We start from the raw sequence: 12705 nt of genomic DNA, 5'->3' as shown, positions 1-12705 counted from the left end.
AATTATATGGCAGGTGTGTATTTAACTTTTTAGGAAAAACTGCCAAAGTGTTTTCCAAAGAGGCTATCACATTTTACATTCCCACTAACAGTATATGAATATTTCAGTAAAATTCTCATCCTCACCAATACTTTGTTTCATAGTTTTTTTTTTCATTTTAACCATCTTAATAGGGTCTAATGGCATCTCATTTACATTTACCTAAAGACTAATGTTGAATATCTTTTCATGTGTCTATTTTTTTTTAAAGATTTTATTTATTTATTTGACAGAGAGACACAGTGAGAGAGGGAACACAAGCAGGGGGAGCAGCAGGGAGAGGGAGAAGCAGGCTTCCTGCTGAGCAGGGAGCCCGAGGCGGGCCTCGAACCCAGGATCCTGGGATCATGACCTAAGCCGAAGGCAGACGCTTAATGACTGAGCTACCCAGGCACCCCTTCATATGTCTATTTTTAATCTCTAAATATTTTTAATGGTCTTTCAAATCTTATGTCCATTTTTTATTGTTATGTTCTCTTATTCATGAGTTTTAACATACACAACTAATGAATCATTGAACACTACATCAAAAACTAATGATGTAATATATGGTGGCTGAACATAATAAAAAAAGAAAATATATATTTCACCTCTGCAAAAAAACCCCAGTTATCTATATATTTTGTATACAAGTCTTTTATTACATATGTGATTTGCAAATATTTCTTCTGGCCTGTGGCTTGGTTTTTCATTATCTTAACAGTGTCCTTTAAAGAAAAAAATATTTTATTTTGAGAGAGTCCAATTTAATCAATGCACATGACTTTCATGCCCCAAGAAATTTTTGCCTAACCAAAGGCGATAAAGTTTTCTCCTAGGAGTTTTATAATTTTAGGGTTTACATTGATCCATTTTGAGTTAACTTTTGTATATGGTATAAATAGAAGTCTCTCTCTCTCTCTCTTTTTTTTTTTGCACATGGATATCTACAGGCCCTTAAAGCATTTGTTAAAAGGACTATCCTTACACCACTGAATTGTCTTTTCAGCTTTGTTGAAAACCAGTTATCCATATATGTGCGGGTTTATATCTGCATTCTATATACTGTTCTTTTAAAGCATTTTCCTGTTTCTTAAAAGATCTATTTATTTATTTTAGAGTGAGATAGAGAGAGAGAGAGAATGAACGGGAGGAGCAGAGAGGGAGGGAAAGAGAATCTCAAGCAGACTCCACCCTGAGCACAGAGCCTGACACGGGGCTTGATCTCGAGACCCTGAGATCATGACCTGACCTGAAACCAAGAGTCAGATGCTTAACTGACTGCATGACCCAGGCGCCCCTTCGTTTTTCTACTTTTATCACAATGTCTCATTTATTACAGCTTTATAATAAGTTCTGAAATCAACTATTGTTAAGGCTTCCAACTTTGATCTTTGATCAAAGTTGTTTTTAGCAATTCTGGATACTAAATATTTTCAGTTAAGTTCTAGAGTCAGTTTGTCAATTTACACAAAAATGCCTGTTGAGATTTTTTTAATTGAATTGAGTCTGTAGATCAAGTTGGGGAAAATTAACATAATATTGCTTCTTCTGACCCACGAATGCAGTATTTCTCTTCATTAATTTGTCTTTTAAAATTCATTTTTACAGTGTTCTATAATTTTTAGTTTAGAGATCCTTTACATTTGTCAAATTTACTCCTAGTTAATATTTTTGACATATTTAAAAGGCATTAATACTAAATTTCAATTTTTAATTGTTCATTGCAGGTACATAGAAATACAACAAGCTCATAAACTCACTTCTTAATTATAATAGCTTTTGTGTAGATTCCATCTGATTTTCTATATAGATGAAGGTGTATTCAAATACAGACCATACTACTTCTTCTTTTTCAATTTGGGTGCATTTTATTTCTTTTTCTTTCCTTATGTACCAGCTAGAACCACCAGTACAATTCTGAATAGAAGTAGGGAGAATAGACAACCTTTTCTTGTTCTGATCTTAGGAAGAAAGATTTCGGTCTTTTATCACTAAGTATGATTCAGCTGTAGATTTTGATAAATGCCTTTTACCTATTTTTTGAGAAAGCTCCTTTCTATTCTACTTTGCTTAGAGTTTCTTCTTGTTTCCTTTTTTTTTTTTAACAGAAATGGATGTTTGATTTTCTCAAATGCTTTTTCTGAATCTCTTGAGATAATGATTTTGGGTTTTTTAAATATGATAACATAACACTAATTTTCGTATGTTAAACATTGAATTCTGAGATGAACACCACTTGGTCATGCTACATTATCTTTTTTATGTATTGTGGTATTCAATTTGCTAAATTTTTCTTTTGCTAAATCTTCTATAATTAAACTTGCTAAACTTGCCATAATTTCTATAAGGTCTGTAGATTTCATTCTTTTAGTATTTGGTCAGGTATTGGTATCATGGTAATGTTTCTCTCATAAAATGAGTTGGGGAGTTTTCCCAAATATACATTTTTCTGGAAGAGCTTTTGTAGAACTGGTATTATATTGTCCTTAAATGTTTGGCACACCACAATGGTTAAGTCATCTGGTTCTTGAATTTTCTTTGTGGGAAAGTTTTTAGCCATAGATACAGGGCTATTCAAGTTATTTCTTTTTGAGTGAGCATTGGGTTTCTGTCTTTCAAAGAAATTTTCTATTTTTCTAAGTTGTCAAATGTATTGACATAATGTTTTTCATAACTTTTCCTTATTATCCCTTTAATGTTTGTAGATCTGTAGCTATTTTCTCATATTGGTAATTTCTGTCTTTTTTTGCTCATCATTCTGCCTATAAGTTGAACGATTTTATTGATCTCATAGAGTTAACCTTTGGTTTCATTAACTTTTTTTATTGCTTTTTGGTTTTTATTTCATTGATATCTGTTCTGATTTTTACTATTCCCTTTCTTCTATATAACTTGAGTTTAATTTGCTCTCTCTCTCTTTTTATATTTTCTTAAGGTGAAAAGAGGTCATTGATCTGAGGATTTTTTTGTAATATAAATATCTGGTGCTATAAATTTCCCATCTCTCTTCTGCTGTAGTTGCACCCCATGAATTTTGATATGTTGTGTTTTCATTTCATTCAGTTCAAAATACATTTTATTTTCCCTTTGAGTTCTCCTTTGACTCACGGTTATTTAGAAGTGTGTTATTTAGTTTCTAAATACTTGAAGATTATCTGGAGATATTTCTATTACTGATTTCTAATTTAATTCTATTATGGTCAGATAATATACTTGGTATGATTTGAATACTTTTAAATTTCTTGAGACATTTTTTGGCCAGAATATTATCTATCTTAGTAAGTTCTCTGAATGCACTTGAAAAGAATGTGTATTCTGATGTTGTTATGTGGAATGTTCTATAAACATTAATTAGGTTAAGTTAGTTGAAATTATTGATCCTCTCCAGTATTACTGTTTCTGTCTACTTATTCTATGAATTACTAGGAAAAGGGCATTAAAATCTGACTATAACTGAGGTTTTATCTATTTCTTCTGTAGTTACTTCACTGTATTTTAAAAATTGAGGTATAATTTATATAATATAAATTTAATTGGCTTTAGGTATACTATCCAGTAATTTTTAATAAATTTTAAGAGTTGTGTAATCATCACCACAATCTACATTTAGAGCATTTCCATCATCCCCCCCCAAAATTGCTCATACTCATTTTCACTCATTCCCCATTTCTACCCCCAGCCAGACAACTACTAATGTAATCTCTGCTCTATAGATTTGCCTTTTCTGTACATGTTATATGATTGGAATAATAAAACGTGGCCTTTCCTATCTGGCACCTTTTATTTAGCATAATATTTTTTATGTTAAACCATATGGTAGTATGTATTAATACTTTGTTATGTATAGCAATCCACTGTATGGATACCACATTTTATTTATCCATTCACTAACTGATGGATATTTGAATTATTTCCACTTTTTGGCCATTATGAATAATGCTGGTGTAAACATTCATGTACAAGTCTTTGAGTGGACATTCATTTTCATTTCACTTGGGTGTACATCTAAGAGTGATTTGCTGTGTCATATGGTAAATTTATTTTAACTTTTTAACAAACCACCAAACTGTTTTCTAAAGGGCTACACTATTTCACATTTTCATCAGCAAATATATGAGGATTCCATTTTCTCAAAATCCTTGCCAAAAATTGTTAGTCTTTTTTTATTGCACTCATTTTAGTAAATGTAAAGTGATATCTCATTGTTATAATTTGCATTTCACTAATAACTAATGATACTGGGAATATTTTCATGTGCTTATTTACTATCCATATATCTTCAGTGAAATGACTATTCAAATATTTTGCCTTTTGATTGCATTATTTGTCTCATTATTGACTTTTAAGATTTCTTGACGCATTCTGGATGCAAGTTCTTTTTAAAATATGTGCTTTGCAAATATTTTGTCCAAGTCTGTGGCTTAGCTTTTACCTTCTTAATGGTGTCTTTGAACCACATTTTACACTTTATGAAGTCCAATTTATCACTTCATTCTCTTATTGATAATGCTTTTGCTTTTGTCTTGAAGAAATCTCTGCCTAACCCAAGGTAATGACAATTTTCTCCTATATTTTCTTCTAAGAGTTTTGTAGTTTTAGCTCTTACAGTTAAGTTTATGATCCATTTTAAGTCAGGTTTTGTGGATGGTGTGAGATAGAGTCTAAGTTAATCTTTTTGCATGTGGATATTCAAGTGTTCAAGTATTAATAGCTAAGAAACAATTTTCCCCATGAATTACCATGGCACCTGTGTTGTAAATCAACTGACCATAAATATAAGGGTTTATTTTTGAATTCTGGCTTAGATCCCATTATGCCAGTACCCCAATGTTGTGATTACCATAGTGTTGTAGTAAGTTTAAAATCAGGAAGTCTTCCAAATTTGTTCCTTTTTGACTATTCTGGATCTTGTGCATTTCCATATAAATTTTAAGATCAGTTTAATTACAGCAAAAAATATTGCTTAGATTTTGTTAGGGATTGTACTGAATCCATAGACAAATCTGGGGGAGAACTGGCATCCTAATAATATTGAGTCTTCCAATCCATTAATTTGGAATATCTCTTCATTTACTTAGATGTTCCTTTAATTTTTTGAGCAATATTTTCTGAGTTATTTAGTATTCAAGTTTGTACTTATTTTATGAAATTTATTCATAAGTATTTTAAAAATTTTGATACTATGGGTATGAAAATTTTCTTAATATCCTTTTTCGAAATGTTAGTGGCTAGTATATAAAATATAATTGATTTTGTATATTGTTCATATATATATATATATATGTTCACCTTGAGACCTTGCTGACATTGTTTATTAGTTCTAGTAGTTTTTTGTTGAGTCTTTAGAATTTTCTGCATGTAGAAGAATCATGTCTGTGAATAAAGATTGTTTTACTTCTTTCTTTCCATTTTGAATGACTTTTATTTATTTTCCTTGACTGACTGCCCTAACTAGAATCCCCAGTGCACCACTGAATAAAAATAGTAAGAGCAAATATACTTGCCTAGTCTCCAGTTAAGGAGAAAGCATTCTATAATTAAAAATGATGTCAGCAGTAGGTTTTTTAGTCTTCTTTATCAGGTTGAGGAAGTTCCCTTCTATTCCTACTTTGTTAATAGTTTTTGTTGTGAAGTGGTGTTGACTACTGTCATAGCCTTTTCTCCATCTCATCACATGATCATGTAATTTTATCTTTTATCTATTACTATGTTGAATTACATTTAATTGATTTAAATTATTGCAATTAAATTAATGCAATCAAATATTGCATTAGGGATAAATCCTTTTTAGTTAATAATCATCTTTACATATTGTTAAATTTGATTTACTAATATTTTGTTCAGGATTTCTGTGTTTACATTCATGAGATATTGGTCTGCAGTTTTGTTGTTATAATGTTTGTCTCCCTTTGGTATTGGAATAATACTGGCCTCATAGAATGAATTGGAGAGAATTTCCTTCTCTTTTTTTCCCTCAAAGAATGTAAGAAAGATTGGTATTTCCTTTTACATATTTGATAGAATTCATCAGTGAAGCCACTAAGCCTAAGCTTTTCTTTTTACTAATTCAGCCTCTTTACATCATTATAGGTTTATTCAGATTTCTTATTTTTTCTGGATCAGTTTCTATAATTTGCGGCATTCTAGAAATTTGTCCACTTCTTCTGTGTTGTTGAATTTTATGGCATAAAGGTGTTCATTGTATTCCCAAGTGATTCCCCAAATTATTCCCAAACTAATCCTCTTAACTTGTTCAATTGGTAGTGATTTCCAATACATTACTGGTTTTAGTAATATGTGTCTTTTCTCTTGGTCAAACTAGTTGTTTGTTAATTTTGTTGAGCTTTTCAAAGCACCATAGTTGGATCTTGTTTTTTTCTTTTTTAAAATCCAGTCTAACAATCTCTCTTTAAATTTTTTACCCATATAATTTGAAGCTCTATTATTACATGCTTAAATGTTTAGGATTGATATGTCCTCTTGATCAATTTACCTTTTTATTATTAGAAAATAACCTCCACCTTTGGTAATACTCTCTGCCCTAAAGTCTTATTTGTCTAATATTAATATGGGTACTTCATATTTCTTTAAATTAGTGTTAGGAGGGTATAATTCCATCCTTTTAAACTAAAACTCTTTGTGTTTTTATATTTAAAGTGGGTTTCTTATAGGCAATACTTTGCTGGCTTTGTCTTTTTAAAAATCCAATTTGACAATCTCTGCCTTTTAATTGCAGTATTTTGATTATTTACATTTAATGTGATTGATTTGGTTAGTTTACATCTATCAACTTGCTGTTTATTTTCTATTTGTCCCATTTGTTCTTTGTTCCAATTTCCCCACTTTCTGTATTCTTTTGCAGGAAATGGATACTTTCATGGTTCTATTTTATCTTTTCCGTTTGTTGCTTATTATAACCCTTTGTTTTGTGGTTTTCGGGCTTAGAGCATATATATTTATCTTATTATAATCTACTTTCAAGTGATATCATACTTCTTCTCATATAGTACAGTATAAAAACGTTATAATCGGGGCACCTGGGTGGCTCTGTCATTAAGCATATGCCTTTGCCTCAGGTCATGATCTCGGGGTCCTGGGATCGAGCCCCACATCAGGCTCCCTGCTCAGCAGGGAGTCTGCTTCTCCCTCTCCCACTCTCCCTCCTTGTGTTCCCTCTCTCTTGCTATGTCTCTCTCTGTTAAATAAATAAATAAATAAAATCTTTAAGACAAAATTATAATCATACACTTTTATTTTCCTCTCCTAACCTTCCTGTTGCTATTGTCATATATTTTACTTTTACATATGTTGCAAACCTTATACTACATTGCTATTTGTTTTAACAGTCAATTATATTTAAAGGTATTTAAACAAGAATAAACCTTATATATTTACCCCTACAGTTATCATTTCTTGTGTTCCTTATTCCTTTATATACATCTATATTCTATATTTCCACCTGGTATCATTATTCTTCTGCCTGAGGGACTTCCTTTAATATTTGTTGTAGTGCATATCTTCTAGGTGATGAGTTCTTTTAGCAGTTGTATGTTTGAAAAAAAATCATTATTTCACCTTAATTTTTAAAAGAAATATGAATGGGTCTGGACTGATATCTTTTTCTCTGAGTACTTCACTGTTTCCAATGAAAAATCTGCGTCTATTTTATTTCTCAGTTATGCGTTGAGACCTTTTCCTCCAGATGCTTTATAATTTTTTATTATTGTTTTTTTAAAAATGTAATTATGAGGTACCTTCATATATTCTTATTCATATTTTTTGAGTTTAGAGTTGATTAAGCTTCCTGGATATGTGGGTTTGTAGTTTTCATCAAATTTGGACAATTTTCAGTCATTATTTCTTCAAATATTTGCCTCTTCTTTCCTGCATGATTTAAATTACTTGTGTATTAGGCAGCTTCAAGTTGTCCATTGCTCACAGATACTTTGCTATTTTTTTAAATTCTCTTTTTTCACTTGTGCTTCGTTTTGGATAGTCTTTATTGCTTTATCTCCAAGTTCACAAATTTTTCTCTACAATGTTTATTGTTGTTAATCCCATTCAGTATATTTTTATTTTAGATATTGTAGTTTTCATTTACAGATGTTTCATTTGGATCCATTCATACCTTTTGTGTCTTAACATTTTGAACATAAGTAGATTTCTTAAACTGTTTAATATCTTTACTAATTATAACATCTGTATCAGTTCTTGTTTAGTTTTGATTGATTTAAATCCTTTTTATGGGTCTTTTTTTTTTTTCTTTTGTATGGCTGGTAATTTTTTATTAGAGGCCAGCTATTGTGAATTTTCCCTTGTTATGTGTTAGATATTTCTGTATTTCTATAACTATTCTTGAGCTTTTTCTACATGTAGTTGTGTACTTAGAAACACTTTGAACCTTTCAGTTCTTGCTTTTAAGATTTTTTTTAGGTGATTACAGTGTCAGTCTAGGGCCAAATACTCTTCACTACTGAGGCCAGAGACTTCTGTGAACTCAACCCAATGTCCTTTGAAATCTGATGTTATCCAGCCTCATGGGGAAATAAAAAAACCAAAAAAACAAAAAACAGGCACTATTCTCAGGCATTATTACTTTTATACCTTTTGGGTGGTCCTTTCTCAAGGCTTGGGTAGATTCCTCCATTCATGCACTGACCAATACTCAGCTGAACACTTGAGAGGGACCCTCTGAAGTTCTTTGGAGTTCTCTCTCTGGATAGTTCTCTCTTCTTCAGGAGAGTTCTGTGAACTCTAGACACTGTTGTCTCCCCAGACTCTTAGTTCCATCACCTTAGCTCAGGGAGTCCATAGGCTCCATCTGCCATTTCTCCCCCTATGTTCTGTGCAGGATATTCTCTTAAAGTGGCAGGCTAAGGCAATTTTAGGATTCAACTCATTTGTCTTCCTACTCTTAATAATTACTGTCCTCAGTTGCCTGATATCCAGTGTTATTAAATCCACTGACATGTATCTGTCCATTTTCGTTGTCTGAGGTAGGAAATACAGTCCCTTCTATTCCATCCTGGTGGTAAATGGTAGCCTTCCTCAGTAGATCTGAAACTTTTGTGTACCATTCCTGAAGCTTTTTATAATTATTTCCTAATCTTATTCAAGAAGATAATTTTTAAAAATGTAAAAGTTCCTTAGACTAAATATATGTAAAATACTTCCATATTAAAAGTATTAAAACTAAAGTAAGTCCCAGTGATCAGATATAAAATTTCACATTAGTTTAAAATATCTTGACATACTCTGTGCATGTGTGAATTTAAAAATCATAATACATTAGAGTAATACAAGTAAATCTATTCAGTTTTCCTTAGAAGATAGGACAGAATAGCTAAAATGATGGAAACTACAGCAAACATCATAGTTTTAATTATATTTTAATTCAACATACTTAGAATTTTTAACACTACCCCTCCATAAGTAAAAAACATTAAAAATTGTATCCATATAAATTCAAATTTTATGAAACAATGCACACAGTAACACAGAATATATTGAACCATACTTCATTGATGAAATAGTACCATACTATAAGAGACAATATTAGACACACTGAAATCATAAATCACTATATTTCAACAAATGGTTTTTAATACCAAAATAATAAAGATGTAAACATGGAAATGCTGGAAAAGTACTAAAGGCGGAAAAAGGAAGCTACTAACATTTTGTTTAGAAATTTAACATATGCACAATAACCACACAAAGCACAAAACAGCAAAACCAACTACACTGTGCATATGAATACATGCATTAAATATTGTGCATGCTAAAATTTACCTGAATTATATGAACATAAGGTTTTATCTGGAAAAAAAATGTTAAAATAATGTCAAAAATATATTTAAAAATCTTTATATGTAATAGGGATATTAAAATCTAATCTCCACTTTATATTACAGACTGTATTTTAACATTTTTGTTATAAAATAAAAAGGGCATACTAATTCAGAATAAAATAAGATAGAAAGACACATCATATCTGAATTAGTAAAAAATCCAAGTTATGCTAGCAGACACTTTGATTAAATGAAATAATTACAGGCTAAGAGAAGGTACATGAAATAAAAAATTAATAATAGACCTGCCTTGCTTATTAATGGTATCAATTTTATTTAATAATACATGGTTATATAACAAACCATGAAATGTAAGAGGTACTGGCTACACACAGAAATTTAGCATGCAATAAGTGTCTAATGAGCTTAAATTGAAGGAATCTTAGAAAACATTATTAATTTTTGAATCCTTGATTTTGAAAAAGTATATTTTAAAACTGATTTCTTTTGGAGGGGGAACAATTTGAAAATTTACAGGGAACAAGTTATTTTGATATTCTCACTTGGTAAAAATGAATATAGAGAAAGAGAAATTGTCACAAATAAGTTAGCAGAATACAAGTTAGTTAGACTTTTTTCTATGTATAAATATTTACAAAGTTTTAAAAGGTAGGAAAATATTAATAAATTGTTTTCACATTGAAAGATAAGTAAACTATCATGTGAATATCATTAGAAATTTAAGGGAATGTATAACTATCATGCCATAAAATACCAGAGAAGTGTAAATATGCCCTAATACCTAAAAAAAATGTAAATATTTATCCTGACACATCTAAGTCATTAGCCCAAAGATAATAAGTCACAGGAAAATAAAATAATAGATTCAAAGGTTATCACAGAAGCTTAGTTTCTAATGTTCAACTAAAAGATTTAAAATTTGAATGAAATTATTCTGAACTTTAACAAATAGAGAAATAGCATATTTGACAATATTTTACATGATTGATTTTTTTGATTAATAATCTACACAGTGGTGGAATTGTATAAAGTATTTTAAGGAAAAAAATAACTACTCTAACCACTGCATAGGAATTTCTGAGGTCAGAGTATAATTGTAGAAATTAATAAAAAAACTGTAGAGTTGAATAATTTTATAAGTATTGTAACATTTAACCGGGACATATGTTCATAAACTAAAGAAAAATCGAATCAACTAGCTTAAATGAGAACTTTATAAAATGAACATAAAGTTTCAGGTTTGACCAACCAACACTTACCATCACTTCACTTACCAGGTTACCAAGTTACCTTCCATCATTTTCATTTAAAATAGATTTAATATATTTACCATATATTTTTAAAACTTATTGATACTCTTTTTTGAGTTTCCTTTCATTGTTTTCATATACAGCTTGTTTAAATACTCACTGGGTGTTATAGGCAACTAATAAATCATTGAACACTACATCAAAAACTAATGATGTACTATGTCCTGGCTAATTGAACATAATATAAAAAATAATTTAAAAAAGCAGTTGAATAAATAAATTACTATTAAAAAATAAAAATAAATTGATTAATTTTCCAATGTAAAAAAATAAATACTCATGTATATTTTTCTAGTCCTTTAACATTTTGACTTTTTGCATTTAAATTTTGTTAAATCTGAAATTAATTTTGATATACAATATAAGGTAGTGGTATGCTGGTAAATGTTTAACAACTATCCATCTGGTGAAGAAAAAGCCCTGATTTGTGATATTTGTCAATTTCCATAATATAAATACTCCCAGACAGCCAATTCAAGCTACTAATGTCAAAGAGAAGAAATATGCACAACTGGTTCTAGTTCCAACATACCATCAGAAAAAAAGTTATTAACCATACTGAAGTTAAAATGTAATAGTAGAAGAACTCCGGTAAAGTCACAAACATAAACTGAAAATGGGAAGACTGAAGATGCTTTAGGATGTCAAAAACTCTTATATCACACAAAAAAAGAAAACTCTGAGGGTAATAATAATGAAGAATCTCAACATCCAAAAAACAAAGACAATGAAAATAACAAAAGAAGAGATAAAGTTATAACAGTCTTTCTAAACAAGAAAAAAAGCAGAATAAAAGTCACATAAAGAAAAAGAATTTGTACAATCAATAGAGCACACATGTATATAACTGACAGGACAAAACTCTTATGAAGAGGTGATCACAAGGTATGCAGCAAAAAGTTATAGGAAAAAGGGTAATAGAAATGTGTTACACAGTTAATAAATAAAATTATCATGTTACTTTAAAAACTGAATTGCTATAGTGTATATAATTTTAAATTGTAATACCAATGAGTTGTTATATATTTCCAAGTGAAAACACTGAACATAATTGTAAATCTAAGTAAATGTCTAAATTGAAATCGTATTTTACATGCTGAACCAATTAACATTTTTACCAATTTTATAATTCTTCATAGATATCTTTGTATTATGTTAAATACTTTTTATTAAAATATTTAGGATGATGATATGCCTATTCATATTGATTTACCCACATATGCAAATTAATGCTAATATAACATACCCAAACCCTAGAATTTCAAATGGATAAATATTTAGTAAAGGAAATATTTCTGTTTATGTCACTCTACTGTTTAGGTGTTCTGCTTTTTTAAAAGATTTTATTTTTAAGTAATCTCTACATCCAATGTGGGGCTCCAGCTTAGAACCTCGATATCAAGAGTTGTATGATCCACTGACTGAGCCAGCCAAGTGCCCCTACTGTTTATGTTTTTTAGTAGTAACTCTGAATGGTGGAACTTCATTCTTGGCAACAATGTTCCCACATGTAACAGTGTGTCTTCAGTAAAACTAAATCTAAGTCCCATATTGATATTACA

The 12705-nt window shown here is 30.1% G+C and overlaps 1 protein-coding gene across 33 annotated transcripts in view; it reads right to left on the bottom strand.

Annotated features, from left to right (window-relative positions):
- RIMS2 (regulating synaptic membrane exocytosis 2) overlaps positions 1-12705 on the bottom strand; it is a 583419-nt gene that overhangs the window by 237489 nt on the left and 333225 nt on the right. For 9 of the 33 annotated variants that reach the window (XM_027597289.2, XM_027597299.2, XM_027597310.2 and 6 more), the window contains exon 18: positions 9814-9840. The exons of the other annotated variants lie outside the window; for them this stretch is intronic. In XM_027597289.2, coding sequence (XP_027453090.1) covers positions 9814-9840 — 27 coding nt within the window. The remainder of the gene's footprint in view (positions 1-9813; positions 9841-12705) is intronic. 33 annotated transcript variants of the gene reach the window in all.

The sequence above is a fragment of the Zalophus californianus genome, chromosome 4 (assembly GCF_009762305.2).
Source record: "Zalophus californianus isolate mZalCal1 chromosome 4, mZalCal1.pri.v2, whole genome shotgun sequence".
NCBI lineage: Eukaryota > Metazoa > Chordata > Mammalia > Carnivora > Otariidae > Zalophus > Zalophus californianus.
The sequence above is the reverse complement of the archived record's forward strand: the minus strand, read 5'-3'. Positions and strand labels throughout refer to the sequence as shown.